Raw genomic sequence first — 14,947 nt, forward strand, 5'->3', positions numbered from 1 at the left:
TTACATAATGTAATGATCATTTTCCCCTCTCTTTTGTTTATCAGCATAAAAGGTTTAGCCGAACAGAGATGTAACACACAAGTCAATGAAAAGAAACTGCATTCCATTCCTGAAGCAAAACTGTTTCAAAAGGGCACACCCATATCATACTGTCCCATATTTGTTGAGTTAGCTCTGCTATAGTAAATTTAGCCAAATGTTTTTAAGGACATGTTGCATAAGGTTACCAATGCCCTGTCACAGTTTCCTGGCTTATGTAGGTATTTCCCAAGATGAGGTCACGGTTCCTTCAAGGACTCAAGGGTAATTAGATTGAGGAACGCCTCGTCTTTATATAAGGTAATCCATTCAACACAGAAACATGCAACCAATGAACATTTATTGTGACACACAAGCAATATAACCCAATGAAAGCCAATCTTGTGTGTTTTTATAACTCACTCTAAATGACTTCCTAATTAAGAAACATATTTGTGTAAACTGCCATGGAAAGACATGGAAAAGGATTAGTTCTTCTACCCACGACTTGAACAAGTATGCCAAAGAGATTCCATGACTTCACTGAAGCTTTTCAGTTGTATAAACAACATTTGTCCCTATTTAGTCTTTGCCGAAACTTTTTTGTTAAAAAAGCTGCAAAAGTAATTTCTAGGTTGAAAACAAAAACACACTTATCAGCAGATGAATAGCTGCAATGCTTGTTGATATTTTCCTTCTTTAATTATTTTGCTGATTTGATTTTTAATGTAAAGATCCTGGTATGATGATGAAGTGTGAAAGGGCTAGTGAAAGACTTAAAGGGCTGTTCTCAGAGGGATTAACCTTTGACTGGCCAGCATGACACTACGTCAGTAGCTGTTGTACTGTGAGAGAGAGATTGAGATATTTTAGAGCGTACTCATTCTATTTAGCATCCACACCCAGCTTCAGGTACAGTGGAGGATTTGATCACAGCTTGCATGTCCTACAACTAAGCTGGGTGTTTTTAAAATGACAATGCTAAAGTGATGAGTAAGCTCAGGTTAAACAAAGACAATAAAGCTGCTACAGATCCATAGAACTGGCCTCATGATTGAGTGTAGTTGCATAATAACCAGGCTGACAGGGGAAAATTTCCTCTTAAGCGTAACAGTGACATTACTATGGCTTCTCTGCAATAGAAAGTATGAGAGATAAAGATAAACGTTGAAATTAAAAATCACAAAGATGTGAAAAGTGTTTTTTAAAAATCAAATCTAGCTCAAATTACAACCATGACAAACTAATCTAAAACACTAATATAGAAAAATACAAGTGCTTACTTAGCAAATAAAAAGTTAAGTCTTTTAAACTGCAGATGGTTTTACCAAGGCAGAGCAATCCAAAGATTAATCTGCAGCTGGATCTACCCCTGCAGCAACAAGTTAATAACGGTTATTAACTCCACTCATGTTTACATATTTATTTTCTTAAAGGACAAGATAAATCAATAAATGAATCATAGCAAATCACTCTTGAATACTGAAAAATGCAAATTAAACAATTCCGCAATGATTGCTGTTCATTGCATCACTGGCCAAAAATGTTTTTCACTTCAACACAAGAGATTTTCATTTATTTCATGCCTTCAGATGAAAGCCAAAGTCAAGTTAAACCATCTATTTTATTCTTTTCAAATTGCCAGGTGGTAGATAAGAAAACAACCAAGCCTTCGACCATTACTTATGAAAAATATATCAAAGTATTTCTGCTATTCAAGCCTTGATAAAACATTTCTTACCTTTCTGTGAGCCTTTTGGGTCTTTAAGCTCTTTCTGTGCCTCTTCGATTTTATCTGTAAGACAAGAACAGAAAGCATTTTCAGCACGGAGAGCAGTGCTGCACAGAGGCACACGGACTCTTGCTCCACAGTGAAGCCAGTGCAGAATATAACTAATGATACTGGGGATGCTTCCCACACGGCTGCAGCAGGATGAAGGTCTTTCAAATGAAAAACAGATATTCTTCCATAGCTGAGAGAGAGCACACTATTCCATTATGGAAACTACTTTAATCACGGAGGGGGCAAGCCTGAGTGCACACAGTAACACACATATACAAGCACACACACTTTAGGACATAACAGCATGGGAATTTATGTATATACAGGTTAAAGTTTGCAAACAAGTCAATATGGTGGATTCATTCTCATTATCACAGGGTGAAAACCAACCCACAGAACAATTTGCATATTCAAATAGTGTTTACACCCCTCAGGGAGGACAAATTAATTCCACTCCGGTCTTATACGTCACAATCATCACCCACAATCCCTCAGGTGAAGAACCTGTTACTTTATGAAACCATAAGGATGCGTGGGAGGTGATGAAGTATTCATTGTGCGTTACTGTAATCAATATTAATTGCATACGCTGGCTCAATGTGGTGTTAATGTGTTATACACAGAGGAATAGTCGAGACAGAGAAGTAAACACTCTGAATAAAAGTTGATCCACATTTTTTGTTTAAAATGTGTATATAAGGTGCAAACTGTAGATTTTCTGTTTGTTTTTTCTTGTGGCCTCGAGAAAATCTGCTACACCATCAGCTACTTTTATGGATTTCGCTCTTGTTGTTCTCTTGGTTTTTTTTATGTGAAATGTTCTGACATATCTTGCCAAGTTTGCTGCAGCACAGTTTGTTTACTGTAAACTTAGGTGATCTGTTTCTTCTGGTAGTAGTAAACAGCATCTCAGGATTTGAAAACTGCATATACACTATATGGACAAAAGTATTTAGCCACATCTGTTAAATATTGAAGTAGATAGAAAAATAACCTCTCTGAGGCTTCTATGCCCTAAACATGACATTTAAGTGCAATAAGAATCCTTGAGGAGACCAGCGGTTACAATTTTGTCCTAGATTGCACAAAAGTTAATGGAGGGTGAAAGAGGATGTTCTTCTGCGGTTCCCAAAATCACAGTGTGATACCGGGAATAACTGGAGGAGGGGGTGGATGCGGGCGGGCCTCAGAAGAGGTCAGTAGATTATGTCATCATATGTGTGTATGTGTTACTGTGGGCACACCCTTCTCCATCTCTCTTTCTCTCTCCGTCTCTCTTTTTCTGTTTCTGTGTATATCCCCGGCACACGCCACAGATTACATAATGCGTCCCCACCCCTGTGCTGCCGTGAAGCAAAACAAAGGCACCCTGCCAGCAGAAACGCAGCAACTGAGGCTCATGAGGAGCGGGCACGATGTTTGTTTGTGTGCAAGTCTCTGACAGAAAGGTAGACAGAGAGAAGTGAGAGGTGTGCGAGTGAGTCTGGTCTATTTACATAAATATGAGCATGTGAACGCCCTCACCCTCCTACAACAGAAGAAGGTAGGCTGTGTTTCCCTGGCACTGCCATGGTATTTCTCCAACAGCAGAGGATGCCGAAGCTTCCCTCATGGTTACCATGGCTCAACTTTGCAGCTTCCTCAAGTAAAACGTTATGTTATCATGCACCAATTTGACATATTAAGTGCTTGTTTTTGTGGTGAGAAGACTCAGAGGTAGATATTTCCTAGCATATGCTTTATTGTCTGCACAGCCTGCTACATGTGTCTTGTATTAGACCGCACTGGAAAACCAAGGCATAAGTGATTACTGCCCAACAAAAATCTTATTAGTGGTTCTGTATGGTAGTGTAAGCCTCCATAGATCAGATTGCACCTCTTACATAACAAGCCACAAACAAGACCCCTCATGCTGAACGACACCCGTGATGGAGTAAAGCTCCAAAGCACGGAAAAGAGGAGGAAACGCCAGCTCAAATGAGTGGAAAAGGACAAGGCAAAAAAAAAAGAGCACAGAGAAAAAGAAATATTCCATCCTCAATGCTCAAGTTATTGAAACAGCAGGGAATGATTAGAAGCTTGTTCATATTTCCCTCATTACAGCTGCTGGGGTTGTTGAGGTGGTCCGGGTGATGGCTGCATATTTCACCAGGAATCTGTGTAACCGCGAGAAAACAATAAAAGGAGTGTACACAAAAGTCACCAAGGATGGAAACCAGAACACATAATGGAACATGACCGCAAAAATTTGAGGGCAGGGAGGGAGGGAAAACACAGTTTCAGGGTAGTAAACACAGCTAAACTATTTACAAGTGCGGTCTTAAACAAAATGGGCAAAAATTATATAATTTGCAGCAAACTCCGGCAGAATAATATTTTACTGTAAGACAAGTCATACTGTAAATGCCTTTTGCCAGAGTTAAAGCTCCATCCAACCACTAACTGACATGAAAAATTACCCAGAATCAGCAAAGCACACTGAACTGCCTGCCTAAGGGGCTTTGTAATCTTGAGCAGGCTTTATGGTAAGCAAAAAGGATGTGAAGTATCGGGCTGTCTTTAATAATTTAGAAGAATATGAGTCAGTGCACTCTGCTGATGTTATTTAAACATGTGACAGAGATATTGCCTCTTACTCAAATCACAAAATACATTGATCTACAGCTGTTAAGTATGACAGCCTATACTGTTCATAAAGCTATCTTGTCTTTCTGTATACCTTCTAAAAACTCTGGCCCTGGATCTGACAAACAGGATGACAGTTACATTCAGATCTAGGTTCACCCTCATCTCAAGGTGGCCGACTCATCATCTTTGATCTATGCAACGTGATATCCAAGGATAGGCGAGGATCAGGTTGGGAGGGGCCCCAAGTGGGTGGATGCATGACAATTAGGCAGGAGTTAGTGGGCGAGGGAGCAAGTCTCCTCTCCTCACTGGTTGCTGTCATGACAACCACGAATCTTTAATGCTACCCTCCCCTCATTGGTGCCTGTTCCAGCCCACTCCTCTCTCCGCACGGTTGAGGATCAGTGGGAAATGTGATTATTTGAGCCCTGAGAGGCTAAAGTGATGTCACCATACAGGAAACGTGCACTTTTGAATCCCAGCGCCCACCTGATGTGAATTTATGAGCCATCAGTTGAATCCTTGGGGGTTTACACCATGAGGGGAAGCCCATCTCAAGTCTATTAGGGTCCTGATTAATAATTATCAGTCAAGATGAAGTTGTAGTTAGAAGCAATAACCTTGCTGCTAATAACCTTGAAAGCCTCTTGAAATGCAATTTTGAAGTGTGAATCTAAACCTCTGTATGACACTTGAAATTCAAAATACAGGATTTCCTCATTCTTTCAGAAGCTTCTAAAATCATTATTTTGATTTTTTAAAGTTTTGCTTGATATCAATTGGGATATACAGTCATGTGCATAAGCATTAGGCCCGTAGGGCGCTAAAGATTCATCACTGGGCCTGATGTGCAACAACCCAGGGCTGGAGAGAGGGGGGAGTGCGGCCAGAGTTCAGCTCCACACATGTGGACAAAAGTCTGTAGCTCAGCAGCCAAGGTCGAGTTCACAGAATTTCTTTAGTCCAGGCCTTTTCAACCCGGATGGATTGTATCAATCTACCTGCACACCTTACTTGCCACATCTACGCTTTTCCTCATCTCAAATTTTTGGGCCAAACATGTCTAAAAATTATGCACAGTACTGTGCTTTAAAACCAAAATTAATTTTGCAACTTCATCCACCATTTGGATAGTCATGATATTTGTATTTAGTGTATTTCTCTAGATTTTTACCTCCGCCAAGGAGGTTATGTGATCAGCAGGGTTTGTTTGTTTGTTTGTTTGTTAGTTTGTTTGTTAGCAACATAACTCAAAAAATTATGGACAGATTTTGATGAAATTTTCAGGAAATGTCACAAATGGCATAGGTAAGAACTGATTAGATTTTGGGACTAATCTGGATCATCGTCTGGATCCAGGAATTTTTTAAAGGATTCTGTAATATTGGGAGATAGGGCTAATGGCGGAGGTCTGCGTTCTCAGAGTGCTTTTCTAGTTTGGTCAAGTCTTGCCTTTTAAATAAATTACTACCGACTCTCTCACACAAACCACACATATTTAATAAGAGTTAAAAACAGCCAACAAATAAGGATGGGAATTTTTATTTTTATTGATACTGATTCCCTTATAAGTTCCCCTGATCGATCAAAGTCCTCATCAGTTCTTCTATCAATACTTTTCTGTTGTCTTTTTGAGAAAACAAAACAACAATACAGTTTTACCAGAAGTGTTATAACTTGATGGTTTGAGTTAAAAAGTTTCAGATTTAATTTCTTGTATCTCTTTTTTTATTGAATAAAAAAAAAAGATGTATCATCCTCAAAAGTGTATTCAGTCAAGTTTTTAGTCAAAAGCTGTTTTTTTTTTTTGCCTGATGTTGCATTTGAACATATGACTTTTTTTTTTATAATATTTTTTTGATTTTAACATTGGACATATTTTTTAAATGAGACATGCTACAAAGATGTGATGAGCTCTTTATTGCTTATCTGAGCAGATGAGGAAGATAACTGTCCTGCAGCAGCTAAAGCCAGTGTTATGAGTTCATGCTACTAAGTGTTGTTGTTTTACCCTCAGTCAAAGGTATCACATTTTGGTCAAATGCACAATATGGATTTTTTTTTTTTTTCTCAGCTGATGTGCCCCTTAGCAACAAAAAAAAAAAAAACCTAAAGTATGCTTTTTTCACCATTGATATGATAAAATGACACACATATCATGACATCACATAGTACACAAGACATCACATGAATCAATAAAATAACTAAGGATGTTCCCTGGTTGCAATTTCCCTATTCGGCTATACACCCATTCAAAACCATCACAGGGTTATTGTATCAGTGGCTATATGATGTGAGACTACAGTGTGGCTAAAGTTAGCAGCTAGCTCCAGCAGTCTATGTCCTCGTTGCAGACTTACATCGTGCTCAATGTACTCTTCACTTTGGTTAAAAGAATACGTCAACATTTTGGCAAATTCGCCTTTTGCCATAATTCCTATAGTCGTAGTAATAGGTTCGTTACCTTCAGTTGTCGGTGCAAGCTATTTTTAGATCGGCGCTGCCGAGTTCGGAGCTGCTGTGCTAACTCAATGTAAGCAGACGGTATTCCGGCTTTTCCTCATGAAACTCATCAAATACACAATCCAACAACTCCAAAACGCTCTCGTGGACAAGTTGTGACCTGTACATTCATCACGCTGTGAAATAATCATGGAACATTACGAGATGGAGATGTTTTAAAGCTAAATGCAAAGCCGGAACTACATTCCAGACATGGCTGCTGCACTGTGTCACTCCGCCCAGTGGTTTACTCAAGAAATAGTTCAGAGTATTTGCTTCATGTGTCGTAATGTTACATAATTTTATGTTATTATTTCATAGCGTGGTGAATGTGCAGGTCACAACTTGTCCACGAGAGCATTTTGGAGTTGTTGGATTGTGTATTTGATGAGTTTGATGAGGGAAAGCCGGAATACCGTCTGCTTACACTGAGTTGGCACAGCAGGTCCAAACTCGGCAGCACCGATCTAAAAATAGCTTGCACCGACAACTAAAGGAACCGAACCTATTACTAAGACTATAGGAATTATGGCAATGGGCAAATTTGCCAAAATGTTGAAATATCCCTTTAAGTAGTTTCTTAACAGTCTACATTTTAAGTCTACAACTTGATTTCCATTTTCTAGTTCAAAACACAGCCATACTGTGCAGTGCCTATGTCACACTAAACGCTATGTTTGCCTACATTTTTTTTTTTGGATAATCCAAAACATTTACACAACAATGGATTGGAATATGGATTCAAGATCAAAAACACTTGGTGCTGGTCACAAGTACTCATTGTGATGTATCTACAGAAAATGCCCAACATGTTGTAACTGGAAACAATGGGAATCCAATCAGTAAAGTCCATTATAAAATCAGAAATGCTACAAAGCAGCCAACATATCATCAGCCTCTGCTGTTGGAATAATACACCTTAGAAAACACTGAACAAAGCCTGAACGATGTCAGGCATTTGGTCACATTCGGGGGTTTCTGAAGCCAGTCTGAAGCGGTTGCTATATAAAAAAATGCTGTCTCAAACTTTAGATCAGCCGAAAGGCAGAAAAAGGTGGAGCTGACTTGGGCCTTGAGCCTCCTAACAAACAGCTACATTGCACTGGCTTACAGTCATATCAGCCACAACCCAAATATTGCATAACTTGTATCCTTAAACCAAAACAGACTTTATAGTAAATAAACCACTCATACTGTGTGCACCCATTAAGACATGAACCCATAAACCCATGTCAATGTATTTCTGTTCGCAGTGAAATTGGATAAATCTCTCCATGTAAAGGTCATAAAAGGTCTTTCATTTGATTAAAGCCTATACAGTATTCCCTATCCAATCTTACATTTCCTGGATTCCCCCTGAGAGCATCCCCTGCTTGTGTGCTAACAAACACCCACCAGGCACCACACACCCTCCCAAACAGCCTCCTGCCAGCTTGAGACACGTCCATATTTTGCTCGACAGCCAGCCCTGCTGGGCCTCAACATGCCAAATGGACGGCCATCAAACAGCATCATGGCAGCTTTTTCATGGAGTCCATATGTACGGCGCTCAGATGGCCCCAACGGCTTGGCTCTTGCTTTTCCTGCTAGTATAAAAGATATAAGTCCAAGGGGGGAAAGATGAGTTGTTTTACTAAAACAGCATCTGTGAGGGTTGAGGTGTCTTCAGTGTGCACGACAGTGCATCAGTATAACAGCAACATGCCTGGACAATGCCAGTGGAGGACAGCATGTGGGCAGATGGGTGTCTAACAGGGACGATGATACAAATCAGTAAACAAGGAGTTGGTTTACCTCACTGGATTTAATGTGTTTGGACAAATAGCATTGTAAGTGTCAAAGATTGAACTCATTTCCCTGTTAGATAGGTGAGAGCTTTCACTATGTAGCGATGGATCTGGTTGTTGTTACAGACTGAAATGTGAAGACAGGAGGATTGGGTTTGATGTTCAGACGTCAGTAGGTTGAAGTTTGGGTGCAGTGCCAGCTGGATGTGGATGGCACAGTGAAACACTGTGTTTAGGATGAAAGCGGAGACGAGGAGAGGAGAAATGCCTCAGCAGGCTGAAGATGACTAGATGGGAGTCGGCAGCTGCCCCCTTCTTCCCTGTCACTGTGCGGGAGGGAGATGGAGATTATGTAACTCGAGCACCTCCACCAGCCTGCTGTACACGCCCGACTGCATGCTAGCACACACACTCACATCAAACACACCCTCACACTGGCTGATGCATTCTTCGAACAATGACTAACAAGGACATTTTTCAGTAAACAAAACAGACACGACGGGCAGATGGAAAACTAAAGTGGATAAATCAATTGTTGAAAGTAGTTTTTCAAGCTAAGATAGAGTTAATTCCTTCGCTCCCACTCTCAAATAAAAAGGGTTTACTGCTGCTGTTTGTCCTTTGTGGATGGGAACAGAAAATCATTGTGTTTCAGACTGTTGTTGGATAAACAAGTCATACTGTAGGGGACTTCTGGACAGTGTTTTTTCAGATTTATGACTTGATATAGACCAGCAGGTTAATGGATGTTATAAAGCAGTGTTTTTATTCACATCCATCCGTTATCTGTTCTCCTCATCTCATGGCTGCTGGAGCAGATTCCATCCATCCATCCACCCATCTATCTGTTCTGCTTATCTCAGGTGGGGTTGCAGGGCTGCATGAGTCGATTCCTGTTGTCATTTGGCAAAAGGCTGGTTACACCTTAGACAGGCCACCAGCCAATCAAAGGACACATAATGAGAAACAAACATTCACACTCAAACCTACAGATCACTTATAGCCAAACTAAACACATATTTTCTTTGTCTTTTACATTAGACCCATGTCAGACCACACATCAAAATCTTGCCCTAACTATTCAACCAGCAACACTTAAAGTGTAACCCTGACCAATAATCGTATGCTGTCATCTGTCTTCACAACTTTAGTATTTGCAGCTGTAATTGAATGAAACGCTAAAGGGGACCAGGTGGGTAGTCTGTTAGTAAATCTGATTTAAGTTTATCTGCAGTATTTCTTATTTCTGGATTTTTTTTTTTAATCCAAAAACTCTCTTTGGTCTAACAACTAATGCTTAGACTGAAAAAAATCAATCTGAGGAAGTCATATCAGATCTGAATTCTTGTAACTTAATGATATTTTCTTGTCCAAACAAACATTTACTGGCAAAGCCTTTGGCAGACTGATCAACAACAAAAATAACTTTAAAACACCGTCACAAACACGTACATTTTCAGAAATAAATAACAGAACAGGAAGCTGTTTTGAGAACTGAAAACTACTTTTAAGAAGAATTTTTTTTTTTTAATTTAGCGGTTATATAATCGGTGGATAGTTATCTGCAAAAACTTTAATGATTAGGTATTGTAAAGTTATTTCCACAGCAACAAAAGTTTACAAAAAAAGCATGATTAAGCCCCTTCTAAGACAACCTGCTGTCTTCTGTCTTTTACGATAGGAAATTTAACAAAATGAGATTTAGAATCCTTATTCACACATTTTGCTTTTTTTATTTGTCACATTTTAAAGACAAAACACAAGACTCAGAAAAAAAGTTAAGGATCGGTTGAGTTTTGCTGACCTACATTGACAGCTATGAGAGCACTATTTCCTCTTCTTGGTTTCTAAATTTATACCAGTATCACTCACTGACAAAAAATCTAAGCAGCCATATATGACCACAACTATTAACAAATAGACCTCTCCTCCAGTTTCAGCTACAACAACAGCATGCAGATGCATGATCTTTGCAGAATCCCCTGTATCTCTACAGCGAAATCTGGTGATCTAATCTCAGCTCTCTCCCTGCAGCCTGTGGAGGAGACGCAGCGTTTCTGCAACCCTCAGCAGCTGACCCGCACAATAAGCGACCATAAGGGCTACTGTCAGCATCTGACACATTCTTTATCTTCACGGACACACCCGAACAAAGAAACTCCCGATGGCCCCAGGGGAGATGAAGTGGTCTGAAAGCAGAGCCGAGACTCACAAAGAGGGCGAGCATTACGGGAAAAGCAGCGTAGTAGCCGTGAACAGACGATGATGCAGAGCAGAGGAATCCCCCCAACATACCAAGTGTCCCATTACCCTGCAGTCCATCATCATCATCAGCTGGCCTGAAGGAGGGAGCACAAAGTGACTCTCCTCTCCTTCGCCTTTCTTGTGTTAGTCAGACTGGGAGCTGGAGTGAGTCGCTCTATCAAATCTAATCTCAACAGAATGACGGAGATAGGGAGAATGACAAAGATAAAAGATGGAGACAGAGGAGAGGAATGTAGAGGTACAGACTCAGGTGTGTGGAAAAAAATGAAATGTTCTTGTAGTGGAGACAACAATAGGATATTGATGAATAGAACAGCAATAACCCATTCAATTCAAACTTAAACATATTGAGATATTCTGATAGCTATAATGAACAATTATAACCCCCAAAATATGAAAACAAAACTTGTAAAATGGCTGGGTAGCATGTACAGGAGAAGGAGGCTTTCATAATGGTGACTATATCTGTTAATATTAAAACAACATATATAAGACTGTGTATACACAGAAAACACAAAGTGGAAAACTGAGGTAGGCAGTTTAGAATGTAAAGCAGAAAATCTCCATTCAATGTGAAGGATGTCATCTCCCACCTACTCACTTGCAGTGAATGTTCCTGAGTATTACTAGCTGCTTTCTCACGTTGGTTTATCATGATTTTACACGGCCGTTTAACTACAGGAAAATTCTAGATAAAGTCAGGTTGAACATGTTTATGGGTTTGTACTCACACTTGCATCCAGACTGAACTCCCGGTACGTTTACATGAAAAGAAAAACCCAAATCATTGTGTTAATCCAAGTAAAACAAAACTTTAAAATGCACGTTAATGGCTGAAGATTGATTTACACTTGCATGTACGACTTAATTGGACCATATAGGACTAGGTTTTCTGTTCATGCAGAAACGCTCTAAGCTTATACAGAGACCTTTTGGTAAGGAAAACATGCCTAGGCCTATCGTCTCAGCGATTAATATGAACATTTTAATCATTGTTAATTTTTGACAGCAGTGTTTCACTTTTTGTTTGGGTCTTCAGAGGGCTCAGCTTTCTTTAGATACAAGTAGGAAAGGCTAAAAAAAGTATCAACATTACTGACAGTGTTTTCCAAATCTTAAACTCAGAGCTTATTGTTATTAAAGTTTTATGTTTAATAACAATAGAAAGTGTACGGGAGTCTTATATATTTTATTTATTTAGAATTAATATAACGCTAAATGTTAACAACAAGAAAAAAGTTTATTCAACACCAATGCTGGCTGGAACTAAATATATTCAGAAACAGTGTTAAAATGGACTCTTTAAGTATTTAACACAATAAAATTTACTGCGTGTAAATGCACTGACAGTTAAGAAATTCCAGGATAGAAGTGTGAGTGAGAAAGGGGCTAAAGACTCTAGCAATAGAATTAGTCTTCTCAAAACCTTTTAACTAAAAATGGGCAGTGGGCTTTGTTTTTTTTTTTTTTTTTTTTTTTTTTTTTTTTTTTTTTAGGGAAATGCTTCCTAGTGTTTTTTGTTTGTTTGTTTGTTTGTTTTTTCCACATCGACAAAACATACACAAAACTTTCATTGATAGCTGAGATCATTTTTCATCCTGATACTACCTGAACCTTTTCCAGGCAGCCTCCTAGAAAAATGTGAAAACATGGTGAAATGATCTGTGAAAACGCTGCTTCTTCAAACTCTTTTTAGCTTGCAAGAAAGCCATTCACTACTGAATACATCCAGTAGGGAGCTAGTCTTCCGCTGTTAGTTGCATATGTGAACAAGCAACTCATGGAGACTGCCAGGCAGCGAGTCCTTGAATTTTCCAGGAATTTTCAGAGGAGCACAAGTGAAAAAGGCTGTAGACTCCTGCAAAGTGTGATTTGTTTTTTCAAGGTCTGTAACAGACAATTCTAATTATCAATTCATCTTGAAGTTTGGTTACCATTCGATATGCAGAAACTTCAACAAAGAAGTACTATATCCACGTGATGAACATTTTTAAAGAATCCCCAGCCCTCAACAGAGAAGGGTTTGTATCTTAAAAAACACTCCGCACTAAAGACAAATCACTGGAGCGTCTCTCTGCAGGCTGCAGATCAGCTGCTGACTGCTAAACATGGAGGTGGAGGGAGGGAGGCAGCAGTCAGGCTGTTTACCCTCCATCAAGGGAGACTGTTTATGTGAAACTGTGTGCTGAATAATGGGCAGGTTTGAGTGAAAAATACAGCATTATCTGGAGCTTTGGGGCAGGCTCTTTTAAATAATATATAACTGTTAAAGCAAGAAGAGACACCCTGCAACAAACACAAAATGAACAACACAACGGTTAACACGTCTGAATTATTGGCCACATTTTCTACAATATTAATAACAGTAATTAGGAGATGTATTTAGAGTCAAAGTTATCCCTCCGTCCTTACAATAATTCGTGACGAGGCTGCAAACACCGAGGCAACCAATGAAATATTGATCACACTCTCCCTCCTGCACACATACACAGACAAAGACAGTGGTTTGGTGCGGTTTCTGTACAGTACTGCTGCTGCCCCCGCAGGAAACTGTAGGTGGAAGAAGCAGCAGACTGGAGGCCACTGATTATTGGGACTGCGTGGGCACCCTTGTGAAAAATTGATATAACGAGAAATCTACTGGGTGGGTAGAAAAGTGTGCATTTGTGTGCTTGTAGGGGGTTTAATGGTGCAGGCGGGGAGATGAATATTACCTCTTGTGTCTTTTTCAGACCACGCACACATTTACCCCCGCTCAAATGAAATACAAAAAAGAAAAAAAAACCTTCTGCATGCACCAAAATAGACAAAAAGAGCCAGACTGCAAACACAATACAGAGGGGCAGAGCCAAGAAACACTAAATAATGATTTCTTTTCTTCATGGCAACAAACCAGGAGAGGTGGGAAGCCTCGGAGCTTGTTTTCTTTTGGATGTTGTACAATTTATTTATTTTATTCAGTCAGTTTTATAATCTTTAGTAGTTACAGCTTCAGTGTGAGGAATTTTGAGATCATTAATAGAATTATTAAAGTAAATTTCCAAGGCTAATATTAATCTCTTTTTTTCTTCGAGTGACTGTGCTTTTAGCATCGCAAGCCTTTTTAAAACGATCCAAACATAAATTGGGACAAAAATCACTCCGGGGTAGAGATGAGACACTGAGGAAATATTCCCATACCAATTACTGCGGACATTTTACAAGAAAAAATATTTGTAGATGTCACCCAATATTTGCAGAGCACCTCTTTGATCTTAAAAGGTAGTGGTTTTGCCTTTGCTTTAAGGGCAACTTTCTTCCTCTGATAATCAGACTCCTACTGCTAAACTGAGTAGGAATGCTCACTTTCACATCTAGCTCATTAGCATTTCTGAAGTTAGTTTTCTGCAAGTTAGAGTTTATGAATTTGAAGAATGTTTAGGTTGATACCCCAAAGTAATATCACGTCTAAACAATGAGCAAAAGGTGGGCAAGTGTGGAAGTTGTGAGTTATTGAGATGTAATCACCACCAAGTTACACAGGTAAGTGGGTACAAAAACTGCAACTGCATTATAACACATAAAGCCTGGTTCGATTCTCTGCCATAGTGGCCTACACCATGCTTGTACATTGGTAAGTCCAAGTTGCTCTGCAATACTCCACCCAACTGGTACTTAGCAGTGTGATTTTTAAGCCAGTTCCCAGTCCCCTCACCATGGTGAAACCAAGCATATTAAGTTTTGAGTTGGAGCAAATAATGAGTATAGTTAATTATAATGCAGTTATTGCAAAGAGAGGAGATGGAAAGTACTGCTCAATTAGCTGAGGCAGAGGATAGGGGAATCTTGCACACATTCAGCAAAACATGGAAAAGGAAATAGTCACATTGCAAGGATGTGCGATAGTCCAGGGACCATGTGCATGTCAAGCAAGTGCTTCTGTGCTTTTGGATTTGATAAAAAATTGCACATTTTCTCATTTCCA

The 14,947-nt window shown here is 39.5% G+C and overlaps 1 protein-coding gene across 2 annotated transcripts in view; it reads right to left on the reverse strand.

Annotated features, from left to right (window-relative positions):
• hivep1 (HIVEP zinc finger 1) overlaps window positions 1-14,947 on the reverse strand; it is an 82,153-nt gene that overhangs the window by 11,237 nt on the left and 55,969 nt on the right. For both annotated transcript variants that reach the window (XM_041809982.1, XM_041809983.1), the window contains exon 3: window positions 1,760-1,813. In XM_041809982.1, the coding sequence (XP_041665916.1) occupies window positions 1,760-1,813 (54 nt within the window). The remainder of the gene's footprint in view (window positions 1-1,759; window positions 1,814-14,947) is intronic.

The sequence above is a fragment of the Cheilinus undulatus genome, linkage group 16 (assembly GCF_018320785.1).
Source record: "Cheilinus undulatus linkage group 16, ASM1832078v1, whole genome shotgun sequence".
NCBI lineage: Eukaryota > Metazoa > Chordata > Actinopteri > Labriformes > Labridae > Cheilinus > Cheilinus undulatus.